This window comes from Rattus rattus, chromosome 2 (assembly GCF_011064425.1).
Source record: "Rattus rattus isolate New Zealand chromosome 2, Rrattus_CSIRO_v1, whole genome shotgun sequence".
In the NCBI taxonomy this organism is placed as follows: Eukaryota; Metazoa; Chordata; class Mammalia; order Rodentia; family Muridae; genus Rattus; species Rattus rattus.
In genome coordinates this window covers 158578949-158601042 of record NC_046155.1, presented here as the reverse complement: position 1 = coordinate 158601042, position 22094 = coordinate 158578949, and the positions used below count along the sequence as shown (strand labels likewise).

The following is a 22094-nucleotide window of genomic DNA, read 5'->3' as shown; positions in this document are numbered from 1 at the left end:
AAGAAGAAATAAAAATATTTCTTAACATTTTAGTTTGAGAATCGATCTTTCTGTTGTGTTACTGGGGGTTTTGTAGAACTCAGAGTCCTCACACCGAAAACAAAGTTGAGATGTATGAGGAAGAAATGAAGTAGCTTCCTGGTTTTACTCTAGTGTTTAACACTAATCAAAGAAAAAGATAACTGTTCTAATTACTCTCAGTCGTCTGTCCTATTTTGTTACATAACTACAACTTCATCCAGTGGGTTCTAGTGAACTAACTTGGCCCTGGCTGTAAGACCACCCTGTTTTGTGTTAGATGTAGGGTCTCCTTAGATGGTAACCTGCCAAAAATATCTGTTGTATTTTTTCTCTGAAAATCTATGTGTAGTGGTATATGTTTGTAATCTTAGCCACTCAGGAGGTTAAGGCAGGAGAATTGTAATTTGGAAGATAGTCTGGGCAATTTTTTTAAAACCTTATTCAAAGTAAAATTATTTTAAAACTTAGCTGTATCTTAGTGATATGACATTGCTTTGCACGTGCAAGAGACGGAGTTCAAGCTCTAGTGCTTCTTCTTTGTGGAAAGGTTTTCTTTGATCTAAACTTCCTTCCCTCTGTCCTTCACTGAGCTTAGATATCCCTCCTCAGATACCTTGACATCTCCCTCACTCCTACTTTGTAATGACAAATCCCTTTCTTGTCTAACCCTCTGTGGCAGCTGCTCTCTCATGGACTCAAAGTGGTGTGACACATCAGTAGAATGCCTTTGGTTTAAACGAAGTAATTAGCTAGCTAACTGACTGACAGACTGACTGACTAACGCTTTCTGTTTGAATGATGACATGCTCTGTCTCTTTGCAAAACCTTCTCAGTGTTTCTTCTGAATTTTAGGTTTTTATCCCCAGTATTGACGTGTCATGTGATGTTAAACTAGAATTGCATTTGTAGGAGCCTCTTGGAAGCTGAGAATTCACACCTTTGTCCATCACAGTATAGCAAAAACCCAATAATTCTTTTCCACTAAATGCCCCACCAAAAGTGAGATGTCTGAAGTAATTACATGAACAAATGGGCCCATGAAGGAATATTAATCTCTTAAGATATGAAAGATGACATGAGGTAAGAAATATGTATATATATACATGTATATACACACACACACATATATATATATATATATGAATATGAATTTTCTCCCAGAGCATCTGCTTTTCTGTCAAACGAAATATTAAGGGAAACAGAGAAAACAAAATCTTAAAACAGTTAAAACATCAGATGCATTGAATAAATAAATGTATCATCGATTAAAAAAATACGAGAATGCCAAAATTCATGCTGCAGGCATAAGTTTATTTAAAATAAATTTGAGTGAACAAATCCTCAGGAAATAGAGAAGAAATTTAGAAACACTGATGGTACCAGAAACGACGCCAGCATTTACATAATAGTTAAAAATGCTAGCTCTCTCTTGTGGTAGAGTTGAAAGGTCAAAGGTAGGTTAAAGGCCAAGGTTACTTTGTCTTCAAAAAATAATTTGCTTCCAGGTATATCAAGATGCTGAGTCCGGGAGAGACAAATGCTCATTGAACAATCCTAAATGTTGGAGAAAAGGCCATTTAAGTCCCATATGGTAGAGAAACCTTCAGGAGACAAGTGGGATGTTCAGAAATTTGACCCACAAAAGCCAGAGGTGTAGCCTGGTTGGTAATAGGATGACTGGACACTCTTAGAAGAGAAGTATCCTGGGCGGTGGAAGTTGGATCCAAAGCCCTGAGAGCGAATGCCGCAGCTTCCGAATCCGAAAGATCCAAAGCCGGAATTGCCGTATCCCAAAGATCCAGTAAATCCTCCGTGGCAAGGGCTGGAGAAGTATTGCTTGGGGCGGAAACAGGATGTCTGGAAGGATGCAGTACCCACACAGGGCAAGTGGCCCTCAAGTGGCTCGTTGAAGGTCTCCTGCTGTGCATTGCAGAAAGAGGAGCCCTGCTGGAAGTGCTTTGGAGAATAAACTACATGGCCGGTGGGGTAGAAAGAGTTGTAGGTAGAGACCGGCTGCCTCAAGAAGCCTCCAAAAGACTGTGAGGAGAAGTTTCCAGAGTTGCAGGCGTAAGACATGTTTGTCAGGAGCTCTGGTTTGAGTTGAGTTGCAGTGATGAATCTGCGAGTATGAATACCACCGTCTAACCTGGGTCCTTATATACCAGAAGGATGGGTGTAGTAGCCTGTGTCCATTTTAATGAGAATGCCTAATTAGGCTCCAGTAAAAATGAAATACTTTAACCTTCAAAGGACGTTTTATGAATGTGCACTTCTAAATGAAGGAATTTCATTAGTTTTCAAAGCAATTATTCATGAAGTAAAAATGCAATTTCTCAATCTCTACAGTAGGTCGGACGAAAGCCACCATAATTGAATCTTTAAGATGGATGCTTTATTTATTCCAGGCTTCAAAATGTGATCGAGGGTGTGATACAGCAATAATCCTGCCTGGTTCAAAACTCCACAGAAGTTTGTATTCTGGAAAGAAAAGTATGATGCCCCAAGTTGAGAAGCTTGATTGAAAACAAAAAATAAATCCCCACTTTGTGTCTCTCTCCAAATGCTGTAAACACTGTGAATGAAACAGTGCGATACGAATCCTTGGGAGGAAGGAATTCAAGTTCGACGTCGTTTATAACACACTTTGTGAGTTTGTGTTTGTGAACGCGACTATAGAAGGCTGAGAGGACCAATGTTTGCACCAATGCTTAGGACATTAGATTGTAAAATATTTACCTCACAGAATAAGTGCCTCCCCTTTCCTCTTTCTTCTTTTGTTCTCTCCTCTTTTCCCGTTCCTTCCTTCTGGATAACAAATTCAGGGCCCCATGTATCCACTACTACCCTGGGATGTGTTGCTGGCCCTTTTGTATTTTAGTTGCAATCTAGTGTCCCACACCTTCATCATCGCTTCATGATGGAAATTATCAATAAACTTAACAAGCTTCACTATCCAAATAAAACACCTTTGTCTTCATAATATTCATCTCTTTCCCTGCTGGTGGTGCTGATGTCCCTGGTAACAAAAGAGCACGTTCTGAAGGTTATCCTATTGCTGTGCCGCCACCCCTTTCTTTCATTTAATTTTCGCTACACATAATTAGGGAATATGGAGAATATCTGCCTCGTGGAGCTATCACAACAGGACTGAGACTTAGAAGAACTCATGGTTACAAATGACCCTTCCATGCTGACATAGCAGTACGGAAAGGAGTCGAATGGGATGAGAATGTGAAGGCATTGCTTTGGAGTCGCTAATGCTGTGTATCTATCAACCAGCTCATATATTCTTCCTAGAAGACGAAGCGTTACGATGTCTCTGCCCTCTTCCACAGGCGCGGAATAGCTTGCTGCGGAAATGGTACACTGGCATGGGACATTGCCTAAATAACCTTGTGGAGATGAAAAAGTGTTGTACGTCATCGTTCTCAGCACAAATTAGACACTGAAAATGAGCTGAGACTAATTTTATGAAAAGTTATGATTACTTGGTCTGCATTTTTAAGGACAAATAAAAAAAATGAGCTGTTCTTCTAGGGTTCTGGGAATACTGAATCAGATTTCTGTAGCTAGAATTCCAATCTGATTTTAAAAAGGAGATGAAGAACCAGAACTGGAGACATTCGCCAACCTCTCTCTCAAGCTGGAGACTTGATGGGTCTGAACATATTACTTTAACAAAGGAAAGAAAGAAAATGATGCTATCTCTCTAAAAAAAAGATTCTAATGCTCAGAAGTACAGGGAAATGCTGTTCTTTAAAATGAAACAAATCAAACAGCATTGAAGCCACCCCGAGCCAGCCCTCTGCAGGTTCTCCTCCCCCACCTCCGGGCATCAGTCTTCATTAGACTCCACCGAGGTGGAAGACAAGCTGTGGAAATCAAGGAAATATGACCCTCACTTTGGACATTTTGCAATACTTGTCAGAAGCACCTGAAAACAATTTAAGTCAAAATGATATATGCTGCCTACGGCCAGGGGAAGCACCTCCCAGCCATGGCTCCTTTGGCCCGACACCTCAAGGCAATTGCTTCATATGATTTTTTTTTCCTTTTAGAATAAGGACCCTTACCAGGTTCTGGAGAGTCATTTAGTGGGAAACAAAGATCCTGATTGGAGATAGAAATATCTTTGACATTATTACATCGAGCTTTCTTCCTTTTCAAGTATTTTTATCATCCTAGATGAATAATCTTTAACATTCAAACTAGCACAAAGCATAAAGCATTTAGCTTACAGTACAGCAAACCAACCCTACCTCATCTGTAGGCACACGCGTGTGCTCATGCATGTGAATGCACATCACACACACACACACACACACACACACACACACACACACACCACACAAGTTAAGATGGATATTAAATATCTGGATTCCACTCTTCGGCAGTTACATGAGAAATAAGAATCTACCCATGTTTCAGTAACACCATTTTGCTGAAGTCCATTTTTTTAAGTCCTTCTACATCTTGCATATCAGTGTTTTGATGACACTATTCATCACGGAAGCTTGCCATTTTGAGGCAGCAATCAGTGTGCGTTTTTGTTTAAAAGAAATGACTACGTGTGGAGCAGCGAACATCTTTGCTAGCCAGATGGCAACAATTTTGGGACAGATTGTGCAATGGGTATCAATTATTTTTAATTAAGCTAGCTTCCCTCAGCCCAGACAGTCTACCTCTAAAGCAGTTTTCTGAGTGATGTGCAGGGTGACCTTTTGCTGAGGGAAGATGAATAATAGCTTTGAAGATTGAACACTATTACCTGAATTCCAGGGCCACAGACATCACTGCTGTATCCAGTTGTGAAACCACACAAAAAGTAAATATGCGTGACTACGAGGGTATTTTCAATTCAATTAAAGCCGCAGGTAAATTGTGTTCTGTGCCATGGGGATGACGCACCCAAAGACAGGGGTATATAAGTGCTTTGTGTCTAAGAAGGGTTATTCAAACTCCGAACATTCTCCATCTCCCATCCTCAAAGTCCCATCTCCTCTCAACATGTCCTGCAACAACAGCTGTTCTGGAACCTTCTCCCAGTCCTTTGGAGTCCAACTGCAGCATCCGATCTCTTCATGTGGTTCCTCCTACCCCAACAATGTCTTCTACAGCACTGACCTCCAAACTCCCATCACCCACCAACTGGGCTCCTCTCTTCACAGTGGGTGCCAGGAAACCTTCTGTGAGCCCACCGGCTGCCAGACATCCTACGTGGTCTCCAGACCCTGCCAGAGGCCTTTCTACAGTCAGGGGATTCGAGGGTCCTTCAGCCCCTGCCAGTCAACTTTTTCAGGATCTCTGGGACTTGGTTCCAGAGGTTTCCAGTCTTTTGGTTGTGGCTACCCAACCCCAGGATTTGGATCCCATGGTTTCCAGTCAGTGGGATGTGGTACCCGTACTTTCTCCTCCCTAAATGGTGGGTCCAGCTTTTTCCGCCCAACCTGCTTCTCTTCCAAAACCTGCCAGTCTGTTTCTTACCAGCCAACCTGTGGGACTGGCTTCTTCTGATCCGTATTGGGGAAATTAGAAATGTAAAAGGTACCTACTACCTTCTATGCTAAGAGCCGCACTGCCTTTGGATTTTCTGCATTAGTCTAGGAATTTGACTTCTACTCATGAGTTCCTGTAATTGGAAAATGTATTTAACTGGAGAAAGATGCTGAATTGTTTTCTTCTATGTTATAGGCATGCAAGAAAAAATCAAGCATAATCCTTTCATATCTCTTAGCAATTACTCAGACTTCCTGTCTTGATTTTTGCAAAGCAGGAGGTTGTAAGCATAAATAAAAATATTCAACTGGACTTTTAAATGTCTTGTGAATACCATTATTGTTACTTTCATTTTCTTGTCTTCAAAACTACTTCAGAATATCTCTGTGGGCTTTGCAGTACTGTGAACTTGACATTTTAATTGTATAGAGTACAGTCATCCTTTTGTGTTTGAAGCATTTTTTTCAACTTCTCTGTTTTCTCCATCTGTTAATATTTCACACAGTGAAGTGAAGAGGGCACCTTACTGGAATAAAAAACTTAGAGCTGCAATTTTCCAAACTGTGCCGTATAATGTCAGAAGAGAGATTAGCCTTATGAAACACATTCTAAAATAGGAGCAAAATTACAGGTAGGTAAGAAGTTACATGATCTGCTAGGTGGAAATGGGGACCAGCCCCCCATCTTCACTGACACATAAAGAGAACTTTCAAATGAAAGCAGTTGCTTTTCAAGCAGTTGCCATTGTTCATATGATACTTACATATTTTGGTGATGCCCTAGTTTGGTCTTGTGTCTCTTGGGTTTGACAAAAAGCATTATGTACATATAACATATGTACATATAAATATACATATTCATGCACATATACATCATATACATCATATACCTATACTGTATTTAAAAGCCATGTAAATATTCTTTTGTTTCAGGATTTGACCTGGTGTGGAAGTGGGGTGTCGCATTTGGATAATGGTCAGTAGTATCACGAAGGCTTCACCATTTCCTTCCAGGAATCGCTGTCCAAGGTGGAGATGATCTATGCCCAGGGTCACCCCATGATATTTTTTATTCCAGTTTTGTCTCAGCATCCAGTTTCACTTGCTAATGTTCTCACAATTTTCCTTTTACTTAGTGTAACCAGCTTAAGTTAATCAGCATATGCGCTGGCTGCTCTAGGAAGCTATCGCTGGACTTTTGCCTTGAGTTCATCTAGTGTGGTTCAAGTTTTAGGTAAAGCAAACTATTCTTGTCAAATCTGAAACAATGGGATTCTCCCATTAGAAAAGAAATCTTCTCACCAAAGAGAATATTTTTTTTTTTAGTCAGAGACAGCACTCAGAAGGATCACCATGAAATAATTTATTGTTTTTTAATAATGTCGTAGACAATCTACATAGATTAAAAAAGAAGGAGGAGGAGGAGGAGGAGGAAGAGGAGGATGAAAGGAAGGAAGGAAGGACAGGGGGAAAGGAAGGACGGAAGGAAGGAAGGACGGAAGGAAGGAAGGACGGAAGGAAGGACGGAAGGAAGGAAGGACGGAAGGAAGAAAGAAGGAAGGAAGAAAGAAAGAAAGGAGGAAGGAAGAAAGGAAAGAAGGAAGGAAGGAAGGAAGGAAGGAATGAAGGAAGGAAGGAAGAAAGGAAAGAAAGAAAGAAAAGAAAAAAGTCTTACATTCAGGCTGAATCTTTTTTCCTTTCTCCAGTTGTGTACTAATGGGCACATCCACACCCAACATGATGCAGCAATACCCAGTAACTACCACTAGGTGGGAGTAGTTAGGTGTACAGTGTGGGCACCAGTTTATGCTTCCTCTGAACACATGAGGAAGAATCCGAATTCCCTAGAGACTGTGGTGTGAGCCTGCTTTGTAGTCTTTAAATCCACAGCTACTTATTATTTTGGAACAGCGTGTAGAACTTAAAATTTTGTAAAGCATTTTTTTCTAAAACAATTAGTTAAAAATAATATCACTTTTTAATGGTAAAGAGGAGTTGTGCATTGAATTTATACTATCATAAAGGGTTCATTTTAAGCCTATAATGTGTATGATAACTGGGAGACATTCTCATGATGGCCGATGTCATCTCTGATTGCATGTAATTGAAGACACATAGTGTCTATAGAACTGGAGAGATGCCCTCGTGATTAACGGGTGGGGCTGATTTTATATATATATATATATATGTATATATATGTGTATATATATTACGCACACATAGATATATGTATATATATATTAAATTATATACATATATATGTATATATATTAAATTATATATAATCTAAAAATAAAAAATAAAAGAAAGAATAAAAATTAAAAAAGAAGATTGATTTAAAAGGAATACACAAAACTTGTACAAGCCCAAACTGGAAGAAATCCAGGCATGGAGAGAAGGGCCGGACACAAAGGGTGCCTCGCTATGGCATGATTGGCAATTGTTAGCTGCAGGAAAAGGGAAGGTCAGGTGGTTTTGTTTGATTGTTTTTTTTCGTTGTTGTTTTTGTTTTGTTTTTAAGAGTGTACCTCTCTGGTAGGTTGACCATACTTCATTGATAAGTCCGCAGACTTAGGAAGCACAAGCACTCTTGAATTTTTTTTTAAGGATAACATTTGGGTAAATAGGGAAAGGGGGTTAAATTTGGGGAAAGCTGGAGGATAGGTGGGGGTTAAACATGATAAAAAAAAAGTTATGGGTAACTCAAGACTCTGAAGAAACTAATTGGAAGATGGTTGCTTAATATTGCGAGACAAATGTGTATTTAAGTGTGAACTTTCTACATAATTTTTTTCATTTGTTTTAAATTATTTCCCTAGTGTAAAAGTAACATTTTATACATATACTTAAACAAACACAAACCTTAAAGCACCAGCAGAAAGCAAGACAATCTATTGGTAGAAGACACTTTTACTAAGGATGAGAAAGACATGGGGCAGGAAGGAGGAGACAGAAGAGGGAGAGAAAAAACAACAACAACCAACAAAAAAAAACTCTCTCGAAACACTGTTCTTAAATCTAAACTTGCATTTATTTTAATTTTTTATTGTACTTCATCTATATAAAGCTAATAAACTAGATGCAACAGATTAAATTTCCTCCTGAGACACAATTACCATATACCAATCAGTCCTTGGTTATAATGTGAGTTGTGTTCTTTGAAAACAAAAACAGTTCCAGAAAGAACAAGGAACTGATATTGTTTATGAATTCAAATTATAATAATGTTTGTTCAAACTATGGCAAGCACTAAGCCCTTGTAGAGACTCCCTTTCCTCCTGTCTAAAGAGAACAATAATCTGTCTCACTCGGATGTGTAAATGTTAAGAAATAAATCCTATGTCTCATATCACCTTGCTCCATAGAGCATGCTGTCAAGATGATGCCAGACAGAACACTGGCACACATACACGTGGTAGGCTCACAGTCCTTCTGAAATCACCCTTTTCTAATATAACACACACATATGTGGGTATCTCAAAATTTGCATTAGGGTAACAGAAGAAGCCTACTGCCATTCTTTCCCTATACAGTGATGAAAATCCAGGAGATTACAAAATGCCAACTAAGGAAAGAGGCAATGTGATGAGGACATGTTCACTGTCGGAGGGATCCTGAGGTGGACAACTGTGAAAGTCTCCAAATGTTCTTGAAAGTTCCTAGGAGAATGCAACCCGTTTGCTGTTGATAAGGTCTAATTCAAAATGAATTTCTTTGCTAGATGTCTTTTTTTTATAATTATATATGTATATATATAATTACACACACACACACACACACACACATATATATATATATATATATATATATATATATATATATATTTCCTCCCATAGTCTATAATACATGATTTCCAAAAACATATGCCAATCTATGACTTCTGCTCTGCATATATCGTCTATAGGTTTATGGAAGTTGAATTTGGGGGAAGCATCAGAGTTGACAACACATCCTGAACCCTGATAGTTGTGTTTTTTCCTTATGCATGTTTGTTGATGATATACAGAAATGATACGGTCACACAGCATTTGTACTATCTAATCTGTCCAGACAGTTACCTGAAACTCATATTTCTCATGGGAAAAAAAACTCTCTACATTAAAATACTAATAGGCTTAGATAGTTTTTATTTATGTATACACCCCACTTTTAAATCTTATTCTTATTTATCTTATTCTTAATGGTGTAAAATTTTAGTTATCATCCCAATTGCCTTTTTTCTCTGAATCGGCAGAAATTCCTTTTATCCAATTCCAGCAATTCTCTTTGCTAGTCAGCCATGTGTTCAAGTGTCAAACATGATATTCCTACAGTTTCTTATTTCAAATGAGAATCACAACTAAATGTAGAAATAGGTTTTCAAACACAATTAAATACGTAGTTTGATGTGTAACGAATTCCCCAAGATATGAATGCAAATCTATAAGCAAATTAATAATAAAGTGATCAATACATTGAGGTTTCAGAATGCATACATTTATTAGGTTAAAATTTTCATTTTCAACTGCTCTTGGATGAAAACCAAACTACATATATCATTTTTCCATAGTAAAGAGAGAAAGGAATAATTGGAGGTTACCCACAAATTCCAGAATTTCCCAGTTATTGAGAATGAGAGATGTTGTTAATGGAAGAAATAACAGAAAGCAAGAGGGGGTAAGCAAGAAACAATGGCTGCCGGGCATACAGACTTTTACTAATATATTGCCTGAAGGAAGAGGGAGGCTTAGCCGTTGAATCCATAGAGTATATTATCACAGGTTTCATAGTATGGTTGGCAGATACTAGCAGCCAGGTGGGTTGGGTAGCAGAATCTGTACCCATAACTCAGTAAAGGGAAGCCAGAGACTCCATAATTCAGAAATTCAAAGCCACTGGATCCATGGCCCATGATGTAGCATCTTCTAAATCCATAATCCATGGAGCAGCAGCTGTTGGACCCAATGCCCATAGAGCCGTCATATGTCCCCTGGCAGGGACTGCAGGCTGTGGAGCTGCTGGGGTAGTAGCAGGGCATCTGGCAGGGGCTGGACACCACACAGGACCTCTGGCAGATGGAGGGCTCAACGCAGGTCTCCTGACAGTCACCGTGCAGAGAGGAGCTCAGCTCACAGGTGCTGGGAGAGCAGCTGGTAGTGGTGTAGACCAGGTTGCTTGAGCAAGAGGAACAACAGGAGGAATCTGAGATGGGCAGGCAGCACCTAAAGGAGGTAGACAAGTTATCTGAGTGGCAGTTACAGCTCATGTTGAGAGGAGATGTGAGCTCTAGAGGATTTATCTGAGAAGATCCTGAGTTTGAAAGCCACCTGTGGAGACCTGGGCTTATATACTCTCAAGGGGAGGTGCGGTGCCCAGGGGTGTCAGCCCTGTCCTATTTGTAAGTTGTCCTTTAGAAGTGTGCAACTAGAAAAAGAATGTGAATCTTACAAATTTCTCTGTAATTGCACTTGCTTTTGAATAGTTCTCTGCACAGTGTATTTATGGCTGTGGTAAGTTCATTGTAACACAGAGCAATAGGCTGCTCCTACATCAGAAATGTCAGGATTATGTTACACTAAACATTATTTCATAATGTCCAGGAAAACCCTTGTTCCTCCTGACATACTCTTTGTGTGTTTTGTCATAGGATGTTATGAGGAAAACATTTTTCTTTACAAGGTAAGGGATGCAGGTATCCTGTAGTTATTGTTGCTTTCGCTGTTGTTAATGACTTGGAAGCATACCTTTGGGCTTGATGTGGAGCCTACTGAAGCTGAACCCTAATGTCACTTCACCTTTATAACCTTCAAATCATCCTCTGTGAATTTACCCAACATTACCTAACCGAAAACTTTAAAACAAAAAGAGAGGAAGGAAAGCTGAGTGATATCGAACCTTGCAAGAGAAAGGGAAGAAAACCATGATTGAGTGATTGTAGTCGTGGCAGCAAGGGACAGAACTGAGACAGCTTGACGAGTGTTAGTTTTGGACCATTTGGTTGCAGTTAATCTGGCAAATATTCCCCTCTCAGGCCTCAGGTGTACATGACTTTAACTGAATCCTTTGGAATATCCTTCGTAATAAACAAAGAAGTATATGGCAGTATCTCTGTCAGCTCTGTAAGCTGTTCAAACCAACTAATCAAAACTAAAGGGGAAGTTATGAGAAGCTTGATTATACACTCCTGGGAGTATGGTGGCATCTAACCCTAGGCAGGCAGTCTTGTAAGGCTGGGGTGAGAAACACACACCGTGTCCATGTAGCATAAGAAATATGCTAGGTTAATGATACCTAGCTGTTGCAAAAGTGAGTTTCATTTGATGGGTACAAGAAACAATGCTACATCTAGCATCATCAATCTCCTATGGCTGTGGTATGAGAACGAGGTCAGTGGCAGGAGGGGGGGCTATAAGGACGAGGCATGGGGGAATACAAGCCTTAGCTTTTGTGAGACACAAAAATAGAACAAGTGTCTTCAGGTGAGTGTCCTCCACACCAGAAGGATCAGTTGAGGGTCTGTAAGAAACGAAAATTGTATTCTCCATATCAGTCGAACCCAACTCTAAAAATCATTTTTGTTAAAGTTATTGTTAAAAATTCATACAATCTGTTTTGAATACATTATTGTCTTTTCCCAACTTGCCCCAGCTTATCTCTACCTCCCTAACCACCCAACTTCATGTGATGCCCACCCTTTCACAAAAGAAAAGAAAAACTCCAGAAAGAAAAACAGAAAGGAAGGAAAGAAAGGAAGAAACCAAGCAACAAACAAAGAAAACAAAACAAAAAGCCCACTAAACAAAATAAAACCAAGACCATGCACACTCATGCACACACAGAGAGAGAGAGAGAGAGAGAGAGAGAGAGAGAGAGAGAGAGAGAGAGAGAGAGAGAGAGAAGTGCATTTTGTGTTAGCCAACTGTTCTTGGAAATGGTCCCTGCCTTGGAGTGTGCCTGATCTACGTGGTGACATTCCTTTGCAAAAGGCTGATTTTTCCCTTTGTCAGAAGGTAGCAATTGCAAATGGCTTCTTGGTTATGGAGTGGAACATTGTATCAATTTCCCATTCTCAGTGCTAGAATTTTATCTGGTTTGAACTTGTACAGGTCTTTTGTTTGCTCTTAGGGTTCTCTGAGAGCTCACATTTGCATATCAGTTCTGTTGATTCTGGAAGACACTGTTGAAATCCCTCCTCTGCCTGTTATAGTCTTTCTGTCTTCCCTTCTGCATAGATTCCTGAGCTCTGAGGAGAGGAGCTTACTGAAGACATCCTAATACTGAGTACTTAGAAATCTTATATGCTTTGCACGTTGTTCAGTTGTTGATCTCTGTGTCAGTTCCCATTTCAAGTTGAAGCTTCTCTAATCAAACTTGAGTGATTCTCTGCTTTATGGGTACAACAATAGCATTAGGACTTATTCTCTTGCTATGTTCCTTTAGAGGACTAAGAGCAGTATGTTCTGTCCTAGGCTTGTAATCTATCAGCCACTTGGACACTTCAGCCGTGTCATGGAGTGGACTGTGATTCTAGTCAAAAGGTGGGTGGCCATTTCTGTAACACCTGTGCCAACATTGCAGTCAATTTTATTTTTTAGTCTGGTTCTTGGGATCAAGATGAAGCTTTACAGAGGCTCTATGTCTCGTTCATAATAAAAGATACAAATCACGGTTACTTAAGGATAATATCGTGTCAAATATAATAAAGTGAGAAATTTATGCAGAAAATTCTGTGATTCTTATGAATGGGCTACTCAGTAGGGTTATTGTAGCAATCAAAGGGGAGTTTTAAACTGTTTTAAAAAGGTGTATATTACCTAAACTTTCAATAAAAGTTCTCTTCTCCCCTTAGTAGTTTCCCAATCATTGCATTCAGCCTTGTCTCTCACTCACTAGTTAAAAGGAAACATATGCAGACGTGTGCTTTGTCCCACTGTGTGTTTGGATTATGAAGTTCCTGGCTTCCCTTTCTTGAGTTAAATGTCCCATACTACCTAACATATTTGGGGTTTCATACCAAAACCCTCTTGCTACAGTCAACTGTAATGCAACAGCAATGACGCCTGTGGCATCCACAACTCGGTCTTATATTCTCACACTGTTGCAGTCAACCTCTCTATGCCCTTATCTAGTATTCCTAATGCTAACAATTTCTTATTCATCCTCAATTTCTAGCAGTTTCTGAAATAAGTGAGAAACCAAATTACACCTATTTTCTGTACTAGGGATGTATGCCTGTGCTCTGTTTCTGGTGAAAGACCAGCTTTAAACATACCATTGCAACATGACACCACAATATCCTTCTCCTATTATTGATATTTTGCTCATAGTTTTTGCCATGTGTGAATTTGAGAGACTAATCAAATATAGGTATGATTGTATAAGTGGATTGGAAAACATACATTGCGTTGGGTTCAATGCCTTACTCAGAGCAGCCAATTCCTGGAGGACTGTCCTTTGTAACTGTAGACTGTGCTCAAAGGTAGGGAGCACTGCTCAGATTGGAGGGCATTAATAAAACCAAATGGTGCAAAACCAAGAAATATATATAATTTTCAATGCATTTATACACAGGGAAAACGTAATATATTATCTAAATGTAGGTTTTCAGCCTTGAGAAAACATGGTATATTTTCTCCAGATAGACCATCTTTGGCTAATATCCCTGAGTTCCATGGCTGGGACATTCTCCCTGCATATCTTTTCCACATGGAAGGAACATCACAATGATTTTAGCTGGGAACACCATAGTTAAGGAAGTTATGGGAACCTCCTAATATTTCTCCTAGGCTCAGCATCCATCAATCAGCCTGGGAGCAATGCTTCCTAAAAGTCTTGAAGATATTTTATTACTTAGTCTCAAGATAGAACGTAAGCCAGAGATCTGAGAATAGTTAAATTAGCCTATGGTCTTGGAAAGAAGGTTTTACTATGAGAATAAATAAAAGCAAGTTATAAAGACACATCGTAAAGTTGCTTTTACAAGTCACCACTGATATGCAGTGTTCTAGGGATTCACACATTTTGGAGAGACTCTTGGAACAGCAAACCTTGGTATCTGATGGTTCTAAGGGAAAAACATTTCTTCATCAGCGTCTGTCTTGTACTGGTTGAAATTGTGTAATTTCCTGAATTCTTCTATCTTTGTAATAGAGGAAGAACAAGTGGGACCATTTGTTTTCCTAGTGTGACCTTTGAGATAACTATGTGCCAAAGAAGTATTGGGCAAACTCTAGGAAAGATACTATTCATAAGATGTATGTGAACCTACAGTGTTGTGTTCTGTGTCATCTACGGCAGCAGGCTATGTGGAATAAAGTAATACAAGGTGAAGGATTTTCATTTAGCTCTCAGGTATGCGAGAGGACAAAAGATTATTGACAGTTCTGACAAAGGGAATAAAAGGTCTCAAAAGAACTTTGGGGCTTGCCAAATTATGTGTACCAAAGCCTCGTAAAATCTACATTCTTAAAGGTGTCTTGGTTCTTCCTTCTTTCCTGAATGATTGTTATCCAAAATATACAATTACTGCCATAATCAAGGAATGCTTTATATTCTTATAAAGGAAATGGATTCATATGAGTAGATTGAATCAATTGCATCTCTCACATTATCCTCATGGACATCTTCAGTAGTAGGATATTAAGTTCATACATCCATGTCCAAGAGTAGTGTAGCTGGATTATGTGGTAGATCTATTTCTAGCTTTTTGAGGCACCTTTGCATTGATTTCCACAGTGGTTGCACCAGTTTTAAATCCTACCAACAGTAGGATTGTACCTTGTACCAGAGTCCTATCAGCATTATTATTTTTCAAAACACTAGCAATGCTGACTAATGTAATAAGAAATTTCAAAGTAATTTCTAATTTGCATTTCCCTCATGGATAAAGATGTTGAAAAGTTTTAAGTGTTTAAGTATTAAATATTTTTTCTTAACCATATACCTTCTTCTACAGAGACCCTTCATTCAATACCATTCTCCACCTTTCTCTGTTTCAGTTTTTGTTTCCTTGGTGGTGTTTTGTGTTTGCTTCTTTGTAGTTCTTTGCATATTATCAACACTAACTCTCTGTCAGATGTACAGCTAATAAAGACTTTTGGTCTAGGATGTCTCTTTAATCAAATGTGGGTTCTTTGATCGTGAAAGCTTTTTATGTAGTTTTATGGTGTCTGATTAGTAAATTGTTGGTCTTAATGACTGTATTACTGGTGTTCTGTTGAGATAGTCCTAAATTCTAAATTGAAGCACAGCTCCTAATTTCTCCTTAAACAGATTCAAGGGATCAGGTCTTAAGCCAGAGTCCCTGATTCATTTATAGTTGTGTTTTTGAGCAGGAAGAGAGATAAGATTCTAGTTTCTTTCTATGACCTTCAGCTTTCTAGTTTAATCAGTATCATTCTGGATGATCCTAGCTTCTCTCAAATGTGTATTTTTAATGTCGCTTAAAAATCAGATGGCTATATGATAGTGGACTTTTGTCTATGTCTTTAACTGTATTTCAGTTAAATTTATATTAATGAATATTTAATTTCAGTTAGATTAATATTTCAATATTCCCAAATATACAATTACTACTGTATTCATATTCACACTGTCATTTTCCTTGCACTGTAGTGGAACTTGCTACATGATGTGATACTTCCACCAATATTTTGTTCAAGATTATATTATTTATCTAGAGTCTTTTATGTTTCCACTTAAATTTTAGGGTTTTTTTCAATTTCTGTGAAGAATTACTTTGGAATATCGATGTATATTTTTCTGTATTAAATTTAGAGATTCCGTTTTTTAGGATGACCATTTTGATAGTAGGGGTCTTATAAATTCATGAACATAGGAGGTCTTTCCACATACAGGTATTGTCTTTAATTCTTCTACTCAGTGTTGTAGAGTTTCATTGCTTAAAATTTCACATTCTTTATTCCCAATAATTTTTTAAATTGTAAATAGGATCATATCAGGATTTCTTTCCTGGTATGTTCATAAACTGGTAAATGAATAAATGACAAAAACCATCTAGGAAATGCTATGGCAAACAAGGGAGTCTCCTGGAGGTAGCCCACTGTTTTGCGTGTCTGCAATGGGTGCACTCTGGAGAGGCACAGCTCCAGAGACTTTGTCTCAGGAATGCTTCTTGCTGCTGATAAGCCTTTCCTGACACTATCAGATAACGTAATTATTCCTGGGCATCAGCTCACCCTTTTGGGCAAATTTCTTGCAGATTAACATGAAGATGAACTTTCATGAATTAATGCTATTTAGTTGAATTAACGACTTTATAGAAATCAAATATTTTTAGTGTTTTTAGTTGTTTTGCCAGAAAGATATAATAAAGTAAAAATCAAGGATAGAATGTGCAGTTTACTCACAGAATAGGAAGTAAAGGCTGCATAATAAGGGATATTATAATGAGCTTTTATAAATTGCACTAAGAGAAATATCCTTGGGACAGATTGTGATCAAGGAAAAACATTCATTCTAGGTCAGGTCCGAGGACGAAGCTACAGGTATGCACTATGATGAAGCAAGGTCATGTGAAACTGTTGCTCTGAACTTATAATGTGCTTATAGAATGAAACACTGCTTTTTGAACTTACTACTAACATCCTTCTGTAGCTCCCCTTTTGTGTAACATTTTACCTATGAGGTAATTTTATGAAGAACTTTTGTTTAAGAAGGAAAAAAATACTGAGAGAAGAAATAAAGTGTGGCTTCTGGGGTTCTAACCCATCACCAAATATATATCTGTGGTTGTTGTTGCTCTGATTCATACACACACACACACACACACACACACACACACACACACACACACACAAGGCACACACACACACACACACACACACACGCACACACACATGCACACACGCACACACATACGCACACACACACACACACACACACACACACACACACACACACACACACACACACACACACACACACACACACACACACACACACACACACACACACACGCACACACACACACACACACACACGCACACACACACGCACACACACATGCACATAACAGGGGTAATGTCCCTCCTGGAAAACATACAGAAGCCCTGTGCCAGGAGTATCTTACCTTTCTCAGAGTTGTTGGTGAATGAGGTTCTTCGGAGCCCCAGACATTCAGGTAAATTGACATTGTTCTTGGTTAACTTCAAGACCTTGATGAGAGTATGTTGCTGAAGATAGAACATAATTGAGTCAAAGAACATGGAAAAAACATGTTTCTAACATGGAAGCATAATCTGTATTGGCTTGTTTTCGAAACTCTGGAAGGTGGCATCCATGATAAACACTAACAGTGGGTTTAATTTTCAAAATGGTATGAGAAAGACCTGATAAATTTAGTCTTCACACATCATTCTCCTTCTCTAGATTCTTCTACAAGAGAAGGTTAAGGAGAAAGATAAAAGGCCTGAACACTTATCCAGACTGAATGTGGTTATAGAGTAGCAGGAGGAAGAAGCCTGGGTTGAATTTGGCTGTCACAGTCCCCTAGGCAGTCTTCAGGCTCAGTCCATGCCTGGCAGCAGCCCATGAACACCAGAGTTCCTGCAAAAACCATACCAGAAAGGGACAGAGTCAGCTAAATCTCAGTAGCTTAAGACGGTCCAAGAGGAATCTCCATGCTAAACAAAGATGAGAATCCAGTGCCACCTTAAGCACCGTGTCAGGTGCACTGGATTTAAAATTCGTTTTCTTCTTTTGTCTCTCAGGAATTTACTAGCTTAAACTCCACTATCCAAAACCTGGCCATTCTGAGGCTGCCACTACTCCTGTCATAGTCTTCTGCACTCTTCCTAGGTTCACTGCTGTTAAACCTTTCTTTTCCTTGTTCTTTTGTCTTCTCTTCTCCTCTTTTCTTATTGTCCTTTAGTTACTGGAGGAGAACAGGTGGGTAATGCTGAGCTACAAATTTGGGATGTTTGAAAAATTTTTAAAAAAAAGGATGGTGGCCATAGGGTTAATCTTCCATAGGTTCCATATAAAGCCCAAAACAATGCTACCATTTCTTTAGCAAAAGCATGTCAATTACTCTCATCCCATACCATGTAAGGAAAAATATTTGCTCATAGCAGCCTGTGACAAAACACACAAATAAGTATGATGGGAGGAAAAAGAAGAATCTTCCTGGACATGATGAAATGACCTTGAGTGTTCAACATTCATGGCATTTGCTACACAGCAGTAGGTCATTGTCTTTTGCTATGACCACAAAATTACAACAGCTATAAATATCATGTGCAGAAAACTATTCAAGTGAACTGTAACCACAGATGAATTTGTGTGTTGCGCATTTGTAAAGTACAGACTGTGAATAGGGCAATGATGACCCTGTTATGCACCGCACCTGCTGTCGAGAGTATATAAACTCAGTTCTCCACAGACAACATTCATGCTGAGAATCTTCCCAGTTACGTCCTGCTGAGCTCACATCTCCTCGCAATATGACCTGTAACTGCTGCTCTAGAATTGTCTCTCCCTCCTTTAGGTGCTGCTGCCCACCTCAGGATCCAGCTGTGGCTCCTCCTGCCCCAGCTACCTGGTCTATAGCACTACCAACTGCTTCGCCCAGCATCTGCCAGCTGGACCCCTTTCTGCACGGTGGCTGCCAGGAGACCTGCATTGAGCCCACCAGCTGCTCTCCCAGCACCTGTCAGCTGAGCTCCTCTGTGCACATTGGCTGTCAGGAGACCTGCGTTGAGCCCTCCATCTGCCAGCAGTCCGTTGTGGTGTCCAGCCCCTGCCAGATGCCCTGCTACTACCCCAGGAGCTCCATACCCTGCAGTCCCTGCCAGGGGACATATGCTGGCTCTCTGGACTTTGGGTCCAGCAGCTACTGTTCCCTAGGCTATAGATCTAAAATCTGCCTCCCAGGGAGCTGTGGATCCAGTGGCCTCAGGTCTCTGTATTATGAAGTCCCTGATTTCCCTTCTTTGAGTTGTACAAACACACTGTGCTACCCAGTGTACTTGCTTTTCAATGCCTACCCGCCTTCATTTTGTGTTCCAACATACGGGCCCTGTCTCTCTGGAATCAGCTGTTAACTGCCTACATTCTACAGTATTGAAGTCGGTGTCTCTATATTCTGTACCCGTTTTCTTGCTTTTCACTTACCACGATCCTCTTGTTCTTCTAATATGAACTTCTTAACTTCCAGTAGAATCTGGGATAAGGGTAAAATCACAAATTAATCATTACTGACAGTAATGCTGACATACGTATGTGCTCTTTGGTTGTTATCCAATGGCAGATGACAATCGAAAATATATCCTAATAAACTTGTGCAACCTGACACCTCAGTGTATTGCTCATATTATTATTGTTGTTGTTGTTGTTGTTGTTGTTAATTATGTATGCTTTTGGGAATTTCTGACAGAGGTTCTATGATAGATTTTTAAGGACGAATAAGGAAATAATGTGGCATATGTTTTTTGGGATTTCTGTTTGGAGTTGCTAATTCTATGAAGACTATCACTTGTTTCTGCATAGTAGGTCCATGGAAGGTGCAAACTCTGTGAGATTTGGCACATCCATGTCTGCTCACAAGTGAAATAACGTAATTAAGATGAAATTCAAACCTACTATAAAAAAAGTAAGGTGAGGTTTTAAAGAAAAATTAAATTGCGTAAAACAAGTGTTTAAAATTTTTCAGCCAAGGTAAAATTGATCCTTAAGTAATTATGCTGGTCTCCATGCCTCATTGTTGAGGAATATCTCTGCATCTTGTCTCCACATTTGGGTACAGATAATCACAGAGATCTGAATTCAGGCTGTGCTGGCAACTCCCTGATACTGTGCCCTGTTGCAACTTCAGTCTAAGAGTGAGGGACCACAGAAATAAGGCACAGTGTTAAATCATTTGTTACAGTCAGGCTTTAAAAGAATTGACGTCAAAGTCTTGAGTGCAGTTCATTTGGTATAAGGTCCTAGAAAGCGTGCATCACAGGTTGAGAAAAAGAAAAAAATTAAATGGAAAAAAAAAGTCTAGTAGAAAGGTAATATTTTACAAGAAAATAAATAGAATACAAAATGTTAGGTACTTTCTGGGGCATTGAGAAAGACTTACAGACATGTCCACCCCAGTATCTGATTCCCAGGTAAAACCACTTTTTCATCAGAGCCTGTCTTTCATTGATAAAGTCCTACAATTTTCTGGCTTCTCATAATAGTGCAAGGCAAGAATGGCAGTGGATTTCTTCCATCAGCCTCGTGTGGTTTTTGAGATAGCCAAGAATATACTGCTCACATTTCAGGGAAGATGCTGTTTAGAGAAAGAATTTGAATCTGCCGCAAATGGGGTGTGCTGTAGTCATGCCTAGGATGATCTGTGACAGCATTCACTGAGGTAATGTGAGACTAAGAATTTTCACGTAACATTTAGACATTAGACTAACAAAGGCTAATATTGACAAAGTTTAGACAAGAGAAAGGGGAGACTCAAAAAGGCTTTCAAACTTACCAAGGTTTGTCAATCAGTGCCCTGTAGAACCTGAACTTCTAGAGTAATGTCAGTTGTTTCTTCTTTCGCATCATCATCACCATCATCCTCATCATCATCATCAATCATCATCACCATTATTAATTAACTTTACATCTTGATTGAAGCTCCCCTCCTCTCCCTCCTTTCAATCCCTCCCTCTTACCTTCTTTCCCCTTCATCTCTCCCTCCCGTCTGTATCCTCAGAAAAGGAGAGAATTCCTATGGCTATCACCCTTTCTTGGTATATCAAGTTGTCATAGGACTAGGCACATAGCATCCTCTCCCATTGAGGCTCTACAAAGCAAACCAGATAGAGGAAAAGGATCCAAAGTCAGGCAACAGAGTCTGAAAACAGCCCCTGATCCTGCACTAGGAGTCCCACATGAAGACCAAACTATATAATTCTTACATGTGTGCAGAGGGCCTAAGTCAGTCAGTCCTGTGAATGCTCCCTGTTGGATGATTCAGTCTCTGTGGGTCCTTATGGGGACAGGTTAGTCAAGTCTGTAGATTTTCTTGTGGAGTCCCTGACCCCTTGGGCTCCAACAATCCTACCTCTCCATCATCCATAGGTTTTCCTCATCTCAGCCTTAATGTTTGACTGCAGTTCTCCACATTTGTTTCCATCAGTTTCTGGATAAAGCCTCTCAGATGACAGTTATGCTGGACTCCTATCTACAAGTATAGCAGAATAATAGTGTCAGGTGTGGCCTCTCTTTCATGGCATGGGTCTCAAGCTGGACTAGTCACTGGTTGGCCATTTTCTCAATTTCTTCCCCATCTTTACTTCTGTACATCTTGTAGGCAGGGCAAATTGTGGATTGAGGGTTTTATGGCTAGGATGGTTTCCCAACCCCTCCATTGGAAGACTTTCCTGTTTTCAGGAGTTGGCTGTTTCAGGTTCCATATCCCCCATTGCTAGGACTCTTATCTTGGGTCACCCTCATAAGTTCCTGGGAGCTTCCATTGTCCTAGGTTTTTTAGCTTATCGCAGATATTCCCACCCTCAATGATTCCAGTTCTATTTCCCAGAACTAGCTCCCTCTGCCCTCCCCCACTTGCTCTCTCCTGTGCTCTACCCTCCCTACTCTTCTTTCACC

The 22094-nt window shown here is 39.6% G+C and overlaps 3 protein-coding genes across 4 annotated transcripts; 1 reads left to right on the top strand and 2 right to left on the bottom strand.

Annotated features, from left to right (window-relative positions):
* Nucleotides 1–1317: 1317 nt before the first annotated feature.
* LOC116894413 (keratin-associated protein 15-1) lies at nt 1318–2130 on the bottom strand. Its single transcript, XM_032896117.1, has one exon. The coding sequence runs from the start codon at nt 2095–2097 to the stop codon at nt 1645–1647; it is 453 nt and encodes a 150-aa protein (XP_032752008.1). The 5' UTR covers nt 2098–2130; the 3' UTR covers nt 1318–1644.
* Nucleotides 2131–4989: 2859 nt separating this feature from the next.
* On the top strand, nt 4990–5822 carry LOC116894411 (keratin-associated protein 14). Its single transcript, XM_032896116.1, has one exon. The coding sequence runs from the start codon at nt 5029–5031 to the stop codon at nt 5533–5535; it is 507 nt and encodes a 168-aa protein (XP_032752007.1). The 5' UTR covers nt 4990–5028; the 3' UTR covers nt 5536–5822.
* Nucleotides 5823–9970: 4148 nt separating this feature from the next.
* LOC116894410 (keratin-associated protein 13-1-like) lies at nt 9971–21650 on the bottom strand. Of its 2 annotated transcripts, none has more exons than XM_032896115.1 (2): nt 21550–21650; nt 9971–10717 (listed from the first exon to the last, which is right to left on the bottom strand). In XM_032896115.1, exons 1-2 carry the CDS (start codon nt 21558–21560, stop codon nt 10243–10245), a joined length of 486 nt encoding a protein of 161 aa, XP_032752006.1. In that variant the 5' UTR covers nt 21561–21650; the 3' UTR covers nt 9971–10242. The 2 variants fall into 2 exon arrangements, 1 of the variants encoding a protein (XP_032752006.1); XR_004387025.1 differs by lacking the exon at nt 9971–10717 and adding an exon at nt 21252–21288.
* Between the last annotated feature and the right edge of the window lie 444 nt (nt 21651–22094).

What these genes read in the sequence shown, in the direction of transcription:
- LOC116894413 (XM_032896117.1), bottom strand. Translation starts at nt 2,097, where the DNA reads ATGTCTTACGCCTGCAACTCTGGAAACTTCTCCTCACAGTCTTTTGGA.
- LOC116894411 (XM_032896116.1), top strand. Translation starts at nt 5,029, where the DNA reads ATGTCCTGCAACAACAGCTGTTCTGGAACCTTCTCCCAGTCCTTTGGA.